This window comes from Dipodomys merriami, unplaced genomic scaffold, assembly GCF_024711535.1.
Source record: "Dipodomys merriami isolate MVZ:Mamm:240054 unplaced genomic scaffold, mDipMer1.0.p SCAF_15, whole genome shotgun sequence".
Taxonomy (NCBI): Eukaryota; Metazoa; Chordata; class Mammalia; order Rodentia; family Heteromyidae; genus Dipodomys; species Dipodomys merriami.
In genome coordinates, this window is record NW_027202826.1 from 6,020,595 (window position 1) to 6,038,695 (window position 18,101).

The following is an 18,101-nucleotide window of genomic DNA, read 5'->3' on the forward strand; positions in this document are numbered from 1 at the left end:
CACATTCCAAGTTCCTTACCAATTTCTCACAGAAATTGATCTATCCCCAGATAAAGGTAGCTCATAGCTATCACCTTAGCTATTCAGGAGGCTGAGGTCTGAGGATCATGGTTCAAAGCCAGCCTGGGGTGGCTTTTAAGCACATTTCATTAGTGGGAACAAAATATCACTGTCATTAATACTGATATTAATATGCCTGCTCAATGAAGGAAATGAAAGAGACAATGTCATTATTCCTTTATTTGAAACAAAATTTAGAAAAAATTTAGATTTCATGAGATGTTACAGGCCTTTCATTTGCTAATACTATAATTAAAATGCAACAGCATAGGTTGAGATAGCAGAGATTTGTTTTTGATGATTTATTCACTGGAACTTTTTATGATAAAATTTCCTTCCTGGAATGATGCGGTGTAATTTATCGAAGACCCCAATTTACATGTTTATTTCTAGTTTACTTAATTTTGTATCTTCTTTGAGTTTTGTTCCTTCATAGTCGCTCATGGTGAACACATTTTCTTCAACTACTCTTCTGTGAGAATTATAAGAGGAAACACAAAACAGTAGAAGAAGACACGGTTACACTCAATTCCAACAGTAAATTATTGCATACACAATTCATATTAAACTCTGTGAAGTCGTATCCTATCAAAAGAGGTGTGGTGCCTTGCTCAAGATTCTTGGTGCTAGCCAAGGTTCTGTCATGGATCTGAATCCATCCTGGCTCTACATCTGGAATTATTGTACCATACCCACTCTAGCACCTCCTGTATACAGAGAAGTACAATGTAGAATATTGTTCAGCCATAAAGAAGAAGGAAATAATATAATTTGTAGGAAGATGGATGGAACTGAAGGTCATCATGTTAAGTGTAGTAAGCCAGACTCAGAAAAGATAAATACTGAATAAATCCTGATCCGTTATTTCTTGTCTTAACTCAGGCCATTTCTCATCCCCAAAGGCAGAAAGCCAGACAAGTATTCACACGTACCTTGAAGAACTGTTGTAACTGAACTCAAGGGTAGGTCTGTGTTGGGCAGGAAGGTAGGTTGCATGTCCACTGAGTTTTTCTGTGAATAAACCCCAGAACATTATCAGCGCCACAATTTTCTAAAGCAAAGACACCAAAAATTCAAATTGTGTCTTTAGACTAAAACATTTTTCCAAAGTGTCTTTTCTTTCTTTTCTTTCTCTCCCCTCCCTCTCTCCCTCCCTCCCTCCCTCTTTCCTTCCTTCCTTCCTTCCTTCCTTCCTTCCTTCCTTCCTTCCTTCCTTCCTTCCTTTCTTCCTTCTTTCTTCTTTTGTCCTAGTCCTGGGACTTCAACTCAGGGCCTAGGTACTATCCCTGAGCTTTTTCGCTCAAGGCTAGCACTTGTACCACTTGAGCCACAGCTCCATTTCCAACTTTTTGGTAGTTAATTGGAAATAAGAATCTCATTGATTTTCCTGGCAGAGCTGGCTTTGAAGTGAGATCCTCAGATTTCATCCTCCTGAGTAGCTAGGATTACAAGCATGAGCCATCAGTGCCTGGTGAAGTTTGTTTTAGTGAAATTTACATGGTAGAGTTTATTTTAAGTCTTGATTTCATAGGGATTTACATTTCCTTATTTAAATTTAATAGGGTTTAAATTTATATTTGTATTTTAAATATGGTGTTTAGTAGGTACAATATTACCCCATATTCTTGCTTTTTCTTGTTTTCCTGATATTCAAATAAATAGTAAAAAAAAGAAATAAAAATAAAGAGGAGGTATGATTTCTTAGTCATGTTGACTGGTCATATTTTTTTTTCTCTCTCTCTCTTTCTCCATCCATCATGCATAGATATTTATAGAGAAAATTTGCTGAATTTTGTGAACTATTTCATTAACCCCCCCCCCCCCAATTTTAGAACATTGACCAGAGTTTTTTATGTTTTGATTATTTTTTGAATAGGGCCTCGTGGTTTTATACAGGGCCTGTCTCCAACTTCATTCTGACCTCTGCCTTCAGAGAGGGTAGTTAGAGGTATGACCACCAAGTCTAGCTGTATATGGTGTCTTAAACTTCTTAAGCAGAAGCTCATATAATCTGCAAGGCTCTGTCATGTGGCTATAAAACTAGGCTAATGACTGAAAACAAAACTACATGCTAAAAACTCATAGGTAGACTGAAAAATTTGTTTCAGGAAATGAGAAAAATGGAAAAACAAAAAGTGAAAGTTTTAAACATACCAAAGTATGTCCTATTATTTAAAACATTTTGTCTGAAAATTAAATAAAGTAGAAATTTGATTAATTCATCTCTATCCATAAATATATACAAAATAATATTTGGGAGATCATTCATTTGGATCGATTTATGTTGGGGAAAATCATCTTCAATTGGGCAAATGAAGAAATCTGTTAGAGTGGCTCTATATTATAATCAGTAAAAAGTAGAATTTCATGCAGTATTTTTCTAAAGAATATTCTAAAATATATAATTGTTGTTTATACTGGTACTTAAAGCGTGGTTAAAATCTGAATTTTTGCTGGTGGCTGAAGTTTATAATCCTAGCTATGGAGGAGGCTGAGATCTGAAGATCATGGTTCAAAGCCAATCCAAGGAGTAAAGTTCCTGAGACTCTTCAATGAACCACCAAAAAGCCAGAAGCATTGCTGTGCCTCACTCTCTTTGATTGAGCATGCTCAAAAACAGCCTTGACTTCAAGCCTCAGGACCAGTATGCGTGCATGCGTATGTGTGCGCGCGCACACACACACACAACACACACACACACACACACACACACACACACACACACACACACACACACACGAAATCCAAAACAACCCCCAAGCTGAATTCTCACCTTTGTCAGCCGTTGGATTAAAAGAGAAATTAAAAGGATGGTCCCAATTATACCAAACATCACTCCAAAAACAATGGCTATTATCACTGTGAGAGAAAAGCGAATAGCAAAATCACACACATGTGCCAGGAATCACCCCCTCGTAGTTGAAGAATCTAACTGGTGAATTGAGGGAAGCATCACATAGAACATACATGAGTGCTGTATAATATTCTGCATATTTTGTCTCCAGACACTGTTATTTTAAGAGTGACTTTGTGAGAAACTGAGCTGTGGATGATAAAAAGTTTTACTCAGGGACACAGAACTATTTATTGATAGAGCTAAGATCTTTTTTTTTTTTTTTGTCAGTGGTGGGGCTCAAACTCAGGGGCTGGGCGCTGTCCCTGAGCTCTTGTGCTTAAGGCTAGCATTCTACCACTTCAAGCCACAGCTCCACTTCTGGATTGGACATAGAAGTCTCTCAGGGAATTTCCTGCCCAGGTTTGCCTCAAACCATGATCCTCAGATCTTAACCTCCTGAGTAGCTAGGATTACAGGTGTCAACTACCAGTGCCTGGCTAGAACCAAGATCTTGAGGCTCTGATTCTTGAACATGAAGAGAGAATGTGAAATTTTAGTGTATCTAGGAAAATCACACAGATCACAGATTCACAAGTTTGCAAGGAAATTGGTCTAACTGCTTTACACGCGAGTAAACAAAACTTCCCATCCTCATGGTACCTTTGCAGCCCTGCTTTAGTGAAGGCCACAGAACTGAAGGACAGATAGACAGATTTGTTTGGCCACGTTATGTCTGAAAGGCCTATTCTTGATTTCAAATGCTAAAATAGGTTTTAGAAAAGACTTTCCCTCTTCCTGGAGTTATCCAGCTTTGTCATCCACTTGGCTATAATTTTTGACTCTGATCAAGTACTGCCATCCATTCTTTTTCTTATGTGGGGAAATAGTACATCAGTACATCAATGAACCAAAGCCCCATGTATGGAGGCGGGGAGGGGAGCAGGAAGTGGTATCACTTACATCTGAGGTTGTGAAGATCGCCCCCTAGTGGAAGCATGGACCAAACATGGAAGAGAGAGAGAGAGAGAGAGAGAGAGAGAGAGAGAGAGAGAGACAGACAGACAGACAGACAGACAGACAGAGACAGAGAAAGACAGAGACAGAGACAGAGAGACAGAGAGATCTCTAATTTTTAGATAATGCTAATTAACTGGGTGGTTTTTAGGCAAGCTCCTTGTTCACTTTATATTGGGGAGGAGAGAAATTCAATTATTTTATCAACTCAGTGACGGCTTCTCAAGATCTCATGGTTGAGGAGAAAGCTAAAAAATTAAGAGAAGCAGGATCAAATTATGCACTCCTGTTTCCAAAGTGTTTTTAAAAGAAGAAATGATTCTTTCAAAGTTGAGATGTTAATGACACATGCTTTTCTGTCTTAAAATGGACACTTCTTAATTCTTAGGTATCTGAAACACACAACAAATGATTTGAAATGGGACATTTATCACTTATCAGTCTGCCACAGCTATTCACGTACCTGGTTCCGAAAAAATGTGTTTAAGTTGTTTCCTCCCTTCAAAGAAGACAAAAGTTCAAAATGAGTCAGAATGAACAGACTACATCAAAAAAACATTTTAAGCACCATTTTAGAATTAGATTGTTGAATGGGTTTCTTACTGCTCACATAGGTATTTAAACCTTTTAATTATTATTATTATTTTTTTTTGGTCCGGTCATGGGGCCTGAACTCTGGGCCTGGGCGCCATCCCTCAGCTCTTCAGCTCAAGGCTAGTGCTCTACCAGTTGATCCACAGCTCCACTTCCGGCTTTTTTTCTTTTTGCTTATGTGGTGCTGAGGAATCGAACCCAGGGTCTAAGGCATGCAAGGCACGTGCTCTACCACTGAGCCACCTTCCCAGCCCTACCTTTTAATTATTATCAATAATAAGTCACGCAGCATTGTCTGATGTGGTCAAGAACTTGGTTATACTTCTGTCATCCTTAGGGGTGATGTGTTTTCTGATGCTGTGTGTGTTTGTAATTTTGTGGGTAATGTGAAGCCGATTGCTCTAGGTTCTTGTGAAAATGAATGAAGGTAGGAAATGTTAGTGTAGTGCTGTCCTGTGCTCGTCTGTTTATTGTTTATGCAGTGAGGGCACTTTGCACGTGGGTCTTTCAAGTCTGATACCTTGTCCCAGGCTTCCTCTGAGCTCCTGTTAAGCTGGGATTGTGTTGTTGGCCCCAGAAGCCACGTAATGAGTTGTTAAGCACTTGGCCTAATTTTTCTCCCTTAACCTGTGCTCTTTTTTAAAATCCATTTCTTCCATTTATTTCCCTGCATTTCTCAATGGTTCTGTGTCTTCCCATCCCCACGCCGTGAATTTAAATCTGAAGTATCTTTCCTAAGCCCCTCCCAAGAAGCCCCTCTCGCTTTCTTTTTAATCATTAAACAGGTCTGGTAAAGTCACCACCTCTCTAGAAAGAGGGCAGATGTGCCTGTCATTTATCTCAGTGACCAGCCAGACTCCCTGGAGGCCCTGGGGCTACGCCAGGATCTGAGCTACCCACTCTTATTGGTGTCTTTGTTAATCTTTAGAGGAACACTGGAGGTAGGACTTGGTGGCTTCATTTTAGAATTGAGGAAGGCCATGGACTCTGTTTGCAGCAGGGCCAGGCCCTCTGCAGGCCCCACCCCTCTGCTCTCACTGGCGGAGCTCAGGTTCACAGTCTGCTCGTATTGGCTAGTTCAAATAGGGCAAAATGCAGTTACTCAAAGTGACTTTGAAATAACATTAGCAGTGCCCAGGTAGTCTCAAAATATACCCACATTCTGCTATTTCTTGAACAGTCTGACGCGTGGCTTGGTTCCATCTTGAAAAGAAACCAGTTTAAGACAAAACTCTACATCTCAAAAGATCCTTCCTGGTCCCCGAGCAGCTCCCCCTTCCTCACACGGCTGTGATGTCTTATAACTGTACTGGCATCTCTGTGTGGTGAGACGCGAGCATTCCTTTGCCATGTTGGTGTGGCTACCTGGCCTGCAGTCCACCTAGCCTGCCAGTCTCGGTATTGGTCACACTATTCATGTAGTCACTGGTTGGGTCCCGAGGAATAAAACTGCATCACAATTGGGACTCTAGATCAACGATGTGAAGATGAAAGAACAAACCTGATGGGTAGGGTCCTGGAGTGACACTGTGTTCAGTGGCGTTCACTGTAGCCCTGAGCCTCACATCAGCACCTGTGAGGGAACGAAGTTCAGGGGACTGAAGGCACCAGAAAGCACTCAGGGGGGGTGTACCCAGGGATAGTATACTTGGGTATAATTATACTCAGGCATATTCATACTTGGTGGTATTGTACTCAGGTATAAAGTGCTCAAGTGTAATATACTTAGTGATAATACAGTCAGGGACCATTATACCCAGGTATAACATACTCAAGGATATATACTCAGGAATAATAGACTCAAGGTAGTAAAATCAGATATAACACACTCAGGGATAATTATATTCAGGGATAATATGCTCAGGTATAATCAGGCCTGATGGTTTTTAAGATAATAGAACAGTCACTCTTTTGAGGTTTGGCAATATTAAAATGACAAAAATATGTAGACATGAACTGTAGAACAGAATATGGACTGTCAATTGTAGTTTCACACAGGCATATAAATTGAGGAAATTAAGTCTATGTATGAATGTGCTACAAAATTATGTAGAAGCCAGACACTGCTGGCTCATGTCTATAATCCTAGCTACTCAGAAGACTGAGATCTGAGGATTGCAGTTCAAAGCCAACCCAGGCAGGAAAATCCATGAGACTCATCTCCAATTAACCACTAGAAAACTGGAAGTGATGCTGTGGCTCCAAGTGGCAGGGTGTTAGACTGGAGCACAAAGCTTAGGGACAGAGCCCAGGCCCTGAGTTCAAGCCTCACAACCGACAAACAACAACAACAAACTTATATAGCAAAAAACAATCAAGACATATTGAGGTCCAGAAGAAATGCATAGACATTTAACCCAATTTGTGCTCAGTTTAAACATCAGCCACAGGCTCAGCTATCAACACCAGGCAGCATCCAGCCTCTGCGGGGTGAAGACGCGCCCAGATAGGCAACCTAGCTGCAAACAACGCACCCGCCCTCCGGAAGGCCTTATCACTCCTTGGCATGGCTGTGGGTGAGGAAGGCCGGGCCCCCAGGTCTTGCAGGGAGAGCAGAGCAGAAGAATTTACATCAAGAATAGAGTAGAGCCTTCACCAGCAGGACTAACAGCTCTTAAAGCCAGCACTTTATAAAAAGTCAGGCTTTAAATCGACACACAGAGTATATGTAACTCTTTGTTATCAGAACAAGAAACCAGTTGGGAAGACAGAGAACATTACAATAGGTTTTAAACTTGATTACACTCATTTTGAACTCCTAGCAGCTTCATAGACTTTCTTTACCTCTTGGGAAAAGAGCACCTAGTTAGTATTCAGAAGTAGAAGGTAAATCGCCAAAAGGCCAAAATGGTACCCAACTTTTGAGAGCAGGAAGGAGGCAGACTCTGACGGTGACTGTGACATGTTTCCCAGCCAATGTCTACCTCACTTGAGTCAGAATGGCTGCCATCAAGAAAGCAGCCAGCCACTAATGCCGGCCACGGTGCCGGCTCAAAGGAACCCTGCGCTGTTCGTGAGGATGGAAAGTCGTGTAGCCACTGTGGAAATCAGTACGGAGGTGTGTCAAAATGTGACTGCCACAAGCTCTTGCTATTCCTCCCTGGCCTCTCTCCAGAGCGGTGTGAGTGTGCATGGGACACACTCCACACTCAGGTGCCCAAGAGCCAGTCATTGCATAACAAATCTGTAACACATACAAAACTTAGGTATAAAGGAAGATGAAATCTTAGTGTTGACAGGAAAATGGATAGAAATGGACACCAGAAAGACAAATAGCATACATTTTTCTCTCATATGTACAATCAACACTTAAAAAATAACAATTATGATATGGCATGATCGTAAAAGAAGGCTTGCTTAGCTCAAAGTAGGGGACCACTGGGGGAAAAAGAAAGGGAAATGAAGGTGAATATGAATATGATAGAAGTATGTAATCATAGATAGTATATTAGATACTATATAATATATACTATATTAATATACACTATACTATACATAGTATAGTGTATATTATATTGTATATTTTAATTCATATATAGAGAAAATACAACTATCACATATATTATGCTATTTTCATATCTATTTATAGCTATATAGAGAGAATAGAACTATGATATATACATATATATATATGGATGAAAATAGCATAATTAAATCCACTAAAATTGTCAGAAAGAAAGGAGAGAGGGAAGATGGAAAGAATAATAGAAGGTATAAATTTGGCCATAGTATGCTATATGCTTGTATGGAAATAATACAGGGAAGCTCTTTTGAACAACTAATTCATGCTAATAAAAATTGTCCTACATTAGATCAAAGACTCTGTTCTTCCTGCCCAGATTCAGACCTTCACTTCTATCTCACAGTGTCCTGAACAACTGTCAGGACTTGAGGCAGTTTCCAAAATTTGGGTACACTTTATCCAAGTCTCCCCGAACCCCTGACCTCCCCTCTGTGCCCTTACAAAGAGTGAGTGACACGGAAACTTTCTGCTTGGTTCCCAGAATTCTGCACCTGCTTTCATTCTCTAGCTGTAGCTGCTTTGATACGATTCCTTCTGATAGTTGTCTAAGTCAACAGAGTAAGGAAATGCGTCCACAAATGCCCTCAGATAATTTGAAAAAAGGTTGTTGAGACCATTCCCTCCAAGCTCCACCGGTGGCAGCTGACCTTGAGATGACCTTCACTGCTGCTCTGTTGGCCGCACCTCTCACATCCTACCACCTGCTCCAGACCTTGTCAGCACGACTTCCTCTCTGTCTTAGCATGTTACTCAGTGAGCACGTGGTACGTTGTACCCCACGTGCAGTTCAGTTCTTCTGAGATCCCTGGAGAATTCTCCTCAGAGCCAGAATTTTTCAGAGCAATCACGTGGTCTTGACTTTGATCTGCACTTGGACAATATGGATAAGCTCTCTGGGCCATGGCCATGGAGGAGAATGCTGTTGCTCTGGCGATATCAACCTGAGGGGCATTTGCTCCGCCTGTCTCTCCTTCCCTCTAGCGCATCCACAGTCCACCTGAAAACCCTCACCTCTCTGGGATGAAGCCAGGCAGACATGTGGCTATGAGTGGAGGCGCTTTGGCTGGGCAGGGAGGTGGGGGGGGCCCTCACCCCAGGCCTACTTGCAAATGAATCTCTGCTGGAACTGAAGGTGGTTGGAGTTTAAGGTGGAGATTGGGAGGAGGGGATTAGGATAAAGACTAAAATGTGGAGGGGGAAAGAGAACAAGAGGGGGGGTAGGAAGGGAGGGAGGGAGAGGGAGGAAGAGGGAGGGAGGGAGCGTAAGTGCTCAGGAAATGGTTTGTGAGCCTCAGCCGGACAGGAGGCAAATTAGTGCATTGAAGGTAGCCTTGGTCAAACACTTGGCTTAAAATTTGTCATCTGAGTCACTGTAATGGAATTTTCCATGCTGCCTTGTATTAAGTACTCCATATAGCGGGTGTCTGTGGCTCCTGCCTGTAATCCTGGCTATTCAGGAGGCTGAGATCTGAGGACTGTGGCTAAAGCCTGTCCAAGCAGGAAAGTCCCCCCGAGACTTCTTTTCTTTTCTTTTTTTTCTTTTTCTTTTTCTCTCTTCTTTTCTTTTCTGTTGGTCATGGGGCTTGAACTCTGAGCCTGGGCACTGTCCTTCAGCTCTTCAGCTCAAGGTGAATGCTCTACCACTTGAGCCACAGCACCACTTCTGTTTTTCTGTTGGTTTATTGGAGATAAGAGTCTCATGGACTTTCCTGCCGGGGCTGGCTTTGAACTGTGATCCACAGACAGATCTCAGCCTCCTGAGTAACTAGGATTAAGATGTGAGCCACCAGTGCCAGCTTTGGGACTCTTTAATTAACCACCAAAAAATTAGGAATGACCATGTGGTTGTAAGCGGTAGAGTGCTAGCCTTGAGCTAAAATGCTCAGGGACAGGTGCCCAGGCCCTAAGTTCAAGCCCCACAGGAAAAAAAATACTCCACATCATGGCCTGAACTAAGTAGGGTGGAATATAATTTTCGACCTCCCAGAAAGTTAAGTGCTGCACGACCCCCAGTTACCTTTCACTTACTTAACGTTCATATGTGTTTACTTGTGGATGTAGTTACATATGTTTCTTTTTCCCTTCCATAGGAAGGGCTTTTAATTCAACATTGGTGGAATACACTGCATGCTGATCATTATTACTCCTTCCATCTCCCCATCTCCCCCGATTTCCCTCCATCCCCCTGGTTCCCTTCCACGCGTGGGGGTGTGATGATTTACCTCCATGATCTCCCCTGATTTGACATCAGTGACTCATGATTACGCTCAGTAATCATGAGGCGTGGGTGCTGGTGACAGAGTTAACAGGGTCTCTGTTGCCCTTCTGTGAAGCCAAGTTGGTGTAGTGGCTTGTGAGGGATATGGGGGGAATAGAGCACCAGCCTCCTGACTTCTCTTCACGCTCTGTTTTTCCCAGACCGGGAGGCTTTTCCCACGGGTTATCATTTCAAACATACCACATACACAGAAACACGATAAGGGTGTGCGGTGCTGAGAAAGCCACCCGTCCCCTGCAGTTTGCACCAGGAGCGATCCCTCCAAGCACGCACCCCATCTGGCTAGGAGAAGCTCAGCACTTGGATCTCACAGCAGCATCTGGCCCCGAGAGACAAGCCTCCAGCAGCTTCCAAGCCAGAAAGGACTTCTAAGTACAGTGTTCCTGGCCTGTGATCCTCGTGAAGACTGCTAAGTGTGTTTGTAGAAAGTTTAGATGGTCCATTTGCAACCAAGCTGGGACAAGACTCCTTCCCGCTGGCTGCCCACACAGCACACCTTCTGCCACACCTCCACAGTGCTTTCCACTAAATGGGCCCCTTGCCAGATGGGCGCCGTGCCAAAAGCTGTTTGAGAACCGTGGCCGGAAGGCGCTACTTTAAAGGAAGAATTTGGATTTGCTCTTAAGCTGAAAGGTTGATGAGGTCAGTTTGGGTCAGATTGTACAATATCCTGTCTGCTATCATTGCTCTTTCTTTCTGTTTCTCTCTCTCCTTTCTCCCTCCTTCCCTGCCTCCCTCCTCCCTCCCTCCCTCCCTTCCTTTCTTCTTTCCTTCCTAACTTCCTTCTCTCTCCCCTTCTCCCTTCCTTTTTTCTTTCCTTCTTTCCTTCCTAACTTCCTTCTCTCTTTCCTCCTTCCCTCCCTCCTTCCCTTCCTTCCTTCCTTCTTTTCTTCTTTTCTTCCTAACTTCCTTCTCTCTTTCCTTCCTAACTTCCTTCTCTCTTTCCTCCTTCCTTCCCTCTCTCCTTCCCTTCCTTCTTTCCTTCTTTCCTTCCTAACTTCCCTCTCTTTCCTCCTTCCCTTCCTTTTTCCCTCCCTCCCTCCCTCCCTCCCTCCTTCCTCCCTCCCTCCTTCCTCCCTCCCTCCCTCCCTCCCTCCCTCCCTCCCTCCCTCCCTCCCTTCCTTCCTTCCTTCCTTCCTTCCTTCCTTCCTTCCTTCCTTCCTTCCTTCCTTCCTTCCTTCTCTCTCTCTTTTTTAGGAGGGCTTTGTTAAACCAGAGCAGTCAGTTACAGTTCAGCGAAGTGAACCTTCTGACGGCTGGAGTGCTACCCAGGAGAACGTGGCAGCGTGGTGATTCGGCGGCTTCGGTTGGTCTGAGCAGCTTCCCAGGCTGTGGCTGTGGCTGTGGCTGTGGCTCACAGCGTGGCCTGCTCACCGCTGCCATCTGAGATGCAGGGGCTGAGCGCAGCTGCCCGTTCTGCTTATCTGTGGGCGGGCAGGCTTTGGCAGCTGCGGCCCCCTCCCCCGCACTGCCCACCCTCCTCTGGGCGGGGTGAGAAGAGCCTAGAAGGTGTAGTCCAGCAGGACAGCACCCAGGCAAGTTCAAGCCCCACAATGACCATCACCACCACCACCACCAACAACACAAAGACAAAAGCATGCCCGCTCACCCCTGGTCAGCAGGGGAAGGAAGGCGCTTCTGTCAGAAAGACCAGAGGAAGGGCGTGCTGTGATCGCGAGGGCTGGGCGCAGGGGCGCAGCTCGGCTGCCCCTCCGATGTGAGAGGCGCACGACAGCGGCCGTGCAAGGCCCCCAGACACGCGCGGGTCTCAGACAATGTGTGGGCTTCACACCTGCGTGTGCAGAGCCTTCTGGGACGTGGCATGAGTGCTGGGATTAAAGCAGTCCTCATCATATCCCCACCCAAGGAGGTTTACCTTAAGAGTAGATGACACTCCCCCCAAAATATACTGCTACTAACTCGCAGGCTTGGAGCAAAGCAGAGCTAACTGAAAGGACATTGAAATGACAATTCACCTGGCATAGCGACTGGATGAGGGTACCCTCAACACAGAATTTTCGGGTGAAAGGTAGAGCAGTGAGCTGTGGTGTTAACAGGGCTGCCATTATTTTCCAGCCAAACATGATTCAGTCTGCTCACGCCCACCGCCCACAGAATCCTCACGGTCCAAGGGGAGTCTCCTTTGTGGACGTTTTCTTTCAGGACCTGAGCACTTATTTCTGTCTCTGAAATCTACCTGGTGGTCATCAGCTTAAGGGAGCTGGGCTGGCTGAGAAGAATTCTCAGGGGACATGGAAACTCTGTCCCCCATGTCCCCCGCCGCTGGCCCGACCCGTTTCTGGTGGAACAGGTACACAGCAGCCCCAAGCCAAGCGCACCCCCAGCCCTCTGCGCCTGGTGCTGTCTGTCACCTGAGTCAGTCTGCGGAGTCCCAGCAGCTGCTGAAGAGGGGGCAGGGGCGGTGCTCTCCTGGGTTTTGAGGTGCAGAGAGGCAGGTTCTGAGGTCGGGATGGCATGCTCACCTGCAACATCAAACAGTTGTGCTGTTTACGTTTTGTTCTTTGTGTTCTTATTTGGTGTTCAATTTTAAATAGGGTCCCGGAGGGGAAATAAGGGGGAAAAAAGGCATCAGAGAATCTCCACTGAAAAGATTTAGCTAGCCCTTAAAAATGTGCAGAATCGCAACATAGTAGCCACCCCGATGTCAGGTATTTCATTAACTACCATAAAGGGAAGACAAACTCTCAGGAGCCTCTTCCTCTGAATGCAAACAGCCAGAACACTGGGTGACAATGTTGGAGTAAGGATTCAAGCCCCACACCTCACTTTTCCTTTCTCCAAGAATAGATACAAAATACAAATGGCCCACGACCACAGTTGACCACTGTGTACAGGGAAACAAAACATTAGAATGTATTCATTGAGAACGCAGACTACAGAATGAATTTCTAGTGTGTGTGTGTGTGTGTGTGTGTGTGTGTGTGCGTGCGCGCGTGTGTGTGCGTGCGCGCGTGTGAGTCCTGGGGCTTGAACTCAGGGCCTGGAGCTTGCTTTATTTATTTATCCTCAAGCTAGAGCTCAACCAGCTGAGCCACATCTCCACTTTTGGCTTTGTCTGCAAATTTTCATTTTTTCTAAAAGACATATTTGAAATCCCAAATTTTATGCCCTAACCCTATTAAATATGAAACCAAAAGAAGGCAAGCTTTCTCCTGACATGGTTTTGTTAAACAGAGAAATCATTTTCTTTTTTACTGGATTTTTTGATATCATTCAGTGCATAATGCCTAAAGTCACAGGTAGCTCACAGGTAAAAGTGGAAGGGCTGTATTGGTTCCATGTGTGGAGATTGACAAGTCAAGGTCACAGAAGGTCAAGAGGACAAAGTTCTCTGTTATTCATATCAGGTCTAGTTTTCCAATTGGACCAGAAGAGACATGGGTGAGCATAACACCTACATTTAGTCCCCTCACACACTGTAAGAAATCCAAAGGTTTCTTCCTGAAACAAGTGAATGATTGTTTTTATCAGTCTATTGAGTTATCTCTTCTGTGTTTGGTGGTGCTTGAGTTTGAACTCAGTTTGAACTGCTTGCCAGACAGGCACTCTGCTCTGCCAGAGCAGTTATGCTCCTCTGCCTTTTTGCTTTTGTTATTTTTTTTTCTTTTTGCTTATGTGGTGCTGGGGAATCGAACCCAGGGCCTCCTGCATGCAAGGCAAGCGCTCTACCAATGAGCCACCTTCCCAGCCCTGCTTTTGTTATTTTTTGAGCAGGGTTTTACCTTTTCCCTATACCAATTTGGCTTGGACTGCAATCCTCTTATTACCATTTCCACACTACTGAGATGACAGGCCCATCCCACTATACTGTTTCTTATTGGCTGAGATCAGGAAGGGGGGAGGGCCTCTCAAGGTTTTTGCCTCCCTGAGCAGCTAGGATTACAGGTGGCAGGCAGCTCTATCTAGTGCCCAGATCCATCTAGCTATTCTTTAAATTATCCTCACCAAAAACAGCAGAAAGTTTAAGGAAGAATTAAAAAGCAGGGGAAAGAAGCTTACCCACAATTCCATCATCCAAAGTAACTCAGGGTCTTCCTTCCTTCCTTCCTTCCTTCCTTCCTTCCTTCCTTCCTTCCTTCCTTCCTTCCTTCCTTCCTTCCTCCCTCCCTCCCTCCCTCCCTTTCTTTCTTTCTTCCTTCCTTCCTTTCTCTCTTTCTTTCCTTCCTTCCTTCTTTCTTTGTTTCTTTCTTTCTTCTTTCTTTCTTTCCCTTCCCTCCCCCCCCACTCTTTCACTCATGAAGCTTTAACTCTGGGCCTGAACACTGTCCCTCAGCTCTTCAGCTCAAGGCTAGCACTCTACCTCTTGAGCCACAGCTCCACTTCCAGTTTTCTGAGTGGTTTATTGGAGGTAAGAGTCTCATGAATTTTCCTGCAGTTTTGAACTGCAATCCTCAGATCTCAGCCTCCTGAGTTGCTAGGATTACAGGTGGAGCCACCGGCACCCAGTTTTTTGTTTTTTTGTGGTTTTTTTTGTTGGTTGTGGGGCTTGAACTCTGGGCCTTGGGTGCTGTCCCTCAGCTCTTCAGCTCAAGGCTAGCACTCTACTACTTGAGCCACAGCACCACTTCCAGCTTTTTCTGTTTATGTGGTGCTGAGGAATGGAACCCAAGGCCTCATACAAGGCAAGCGCTCTACCACTGAGCCACCTTCCCAGTCCTGAGGGTGTTTTTTTTCTTTCAATTTTTTAGTTTTGGTTTTAGTGTAGTTCAATAGTTACACACACACACACACACACACACACACACACACACACACACACACACACACACACACATGAACACACACACATACTGCCAGATAAGTACTTATTGTAAATCTATTTCATGAACAAACATAAAATCCCACCTGGTGTTACTTCAACTGATGGTGCAGTTTCATTATCTTGGGCAATGGCTAATGGGAAAATAGAACCTGCAAAGAGAAGGTTGAGAATCACTCAGACATGTACTGCCCATGCATGGAAGGAAGTAGGAGACAATCAAATGATTCACCTGACCGAGGGTTAAGGTCCAGAATGTATAAGGAATTCAAAAAACTGTACAATCCAAAAACCAGGCACATGATTTAAGCATAGGAAAATGGTCTGGACACATCTCAAAAGAAAAAAAATACAAATGGCCAAGAATTCTATGAAAGGGAATTGCTCACTATGGGTCAGTCATCCAGGAAATGCCAATCAAAGCTGCGGCTAGAAGGGCTACGAAGGGCTACTATTCAGACTAAAGAAGGAAAACGCTTGAGAGAATGTGTGACCACAGGGGCTCCTGCGCCTTGCGGGTAAGAACGTCAGTTAGCAACAGGTGCTTGTGGAGGTTGTTCAAAACAAACACAAACAAAAAACAACCACCACTAAAACCAGTCCTGTTTTATATGGTTCAGCAATCTCCTATGCGTCTGAGTATACTGTCAGAGAAAATGAACTCAAACATGCCCCACACCTAGGTTTGCTCAGGCCTACATAGTCGCTTGCCTATGACATCCACCTAGTAGACTACTGTATGACTAGGTAAAGACAATGTGGTGTAGAAGCACAGTGCTAGTCAGCCATAGACCCAGGTTTATTTCTTGCCTATCATGAATCTAGATGGCCAAGACATATTTTAAGAATATGTTTATTATTCATACGTACTGAGGCTGACCATTATTATAGCTACTTGTCCTGCATTGTCTGCTGAGCATGTGCAGACAGACAGGAGGACCGGCAGCTCCTTTCAGTGTTGCCCAGACTTTGAGCTCTGGAATCACACTTGAACCTACCTGTTCATCATGCCCGTGGGCTCGCTCCATAGGAGGCTCTACCGCACCTCTTCCCTGCATTTACACCTGTGTTTACCCAGCCCTGATCCTCTCACCTGGCTCACTGGTGTATCTGTGTGCTGAGCACACTTCAGAGAGAGAGAGAGAGAGAGAGAGAGACAGAGACAGAGAGACAGAGACAGAGACAGAGAGAGACACAGAGAGAGAGAGACAGACAGACAGAGACAGAGAGAGAGAGAGAGAGAGAGACAGACAGACAGACAGAGACAGAGACAGAGACAGAGAGAGACAGAGAGAGAGAGAAAGAGAGAGAGAGAACCACAGCTTTCTGTGGCTTCAGAGTTCAAATCTCTATTTTACCCTTCTGTGGGCAAAGTAGGAAGCTGTGCCCTTTGAAAACTACGGGTTGTATACCTACCATCACCCGCGCTAATGAGTCTTTAATTTGGAAATGTTTCTCCTCATCACTCAAACGGAAATATCTCACCTCTTTGGTAAAAATAGTTTTGATTCCAAGCAAGGCTTAGGAACAAAGCGGATCCCTCATCCTAGAAACTGGCATTGAGTCCCAAGTACTGGCCACCCCCCAAAGATAGGACCCTCCCTTCAACTATTCCCACCACATTGCCCACTGAGTCCTGCTAAAATGCACCCGGCAGCCTCGAATTTGAGATACTCTTCATCTATTTATTCACTGAGACACCTGAAGTGGGGTTTGTTCCTAATGTATTGTTTGATTTTTCAGTCAGCATACATGTTTAGCAGGAGGGAAGCCATGCTGCTATTCCCATACACGTACACAGTGCACTTTGAACAAACCACCTTCTCACCTACATTCCTATTTCTCCTCTCCCTCCTCCTTGCTGCCTTCCTTTCTTAAGTCCTTAGTGGCGATATATATATATATATATATATATATATATATATATATTAAACACACATATACATGTATATAATGTCCTTTGATCTTCTTCACCCCATCGTCTCCCCCACTTTCCCCCTCACCCCCGCAGCTGGTCCCGCCTGTGAATTCATGTTCCAGAGCTATGACTATCATCCTCACCACCACTACCACCGAGTCTGTAAGGCACCTTCACTATAAAGGGGCCACTCACCACACAGCAGCCACGCCAGCAGCACCGTCCCACGCATCGTCGGGGTGGCGAGCTGCCTCGCACAGGCGTGAACACAGCCAAGCAGGGCTGCAAGTGTCGCCCTGAGCCTCCGCTACACGCTGATATCTTCGGGGCCCAGGCTGCTTTCGTTGGTAGACTTGGGAGGTGTCTAACTTGATACCCAGCTGCTGAGTGCCTGCCAATCAAGATCCACTGCAGAGTCTGAGTTTTTTTTTTTTTTCAGTCCTGGGGCTTGGACTCAGGGCCTGGGCACTGTCCTGGAGCTTCTTTTGCTCAAGGTTAGCACTCTACCACTTGAGCCACAGAGCCACTTCAGGCTTTTTCTGCTTATGTGGTGCTGAGGATTTGAACTCAGGGCTTCATGCGTGCTAGGCAAGCACTCCACCACTGAGCCTCCTTCCCAGCCTCCAGTGTGAATAATGGTAATCCGGGACTGTGGCAGCTGTAATAAAATCCTCCCTTCAAGGAACTGGCTGTGTTAAGTCTGCTTGGCATAGTGGATATGCAAAGTGGCAGCAGGAGCCCCCCCCCCCCCCAAGCTGGACAGAGCCTTCAGCGGGCTGGGGGTGGGTGGGGGTGGAAGATGACCCTTCTTTCTCATCAGTAGTGCGGTGGTGCTTGTGCTCCAGGAGTCACATGCGTGGGAGAAACACACTGGAAAACATGAATGGTCATTTTCGTGTCTTGGGGTTTGAAAAGACAGAAACACAAGTGTTTTTTTTTTCTTTAAATTTCTTTTAGTCTTGTTTGTTCATCTGTCTTTGGGAGGGGCAGAAGAAGCACAGGAGAGGAGGGACAAAGGGTGAACAAATGCAGCAGCCATACTCACTGGACACTTGAAAATCAGCTCTACAACTTTCGGGTGGGGATGGGAGGGAAAAC

The 18,101-nt window shown here is 44.9% G+C and overlaps 1 protein-coding gene across 2 annotated transcripts; it reads right to left on the bottom strand.

The window, feature by feature from the left end:
- Positions 1-222: 222 nt before the first annotated feature.
- Positions 223-17,343, bottom strand: LOC138826761 (glycophorin-A-like). Of its 2 annotated transcripts, XM_070022000.1 has the most exons (8): positions 17,199-17,340; positions 15,172-15,237; positions 12,678-12,788; positions 6,006-6,077; positions 4,374-4,409; positions 2,834-2,919; positions 993-1,071; positions 348-532 (listed from the first exon to the last, which is right to left on the bottom strand). In XM_070022000.1, the coding sequence occupies exons 1-8, from the start codon at positions 17,233-17,235 to the stop codon at positions 525-527; spliced, it is 495 nt and encodes a 164-aa protein (XP_069878101.1). In that variant the 5' UTR covers positions 17,236-17,340; the 3' UTR covers positions 348-524. The 2 variants fall into 2 exon arrangements, with proteins under 2 accessions (XP_069878100.1, XP_069878101.1); XM_070021999.1 differs by lacking the exon at positions 2,834-2,919 and having other exon boundaries at positions 223-532; positions 17,199-17,343.
- Positions 17,344-18,101: the final 758 nt, after the last annotated feature.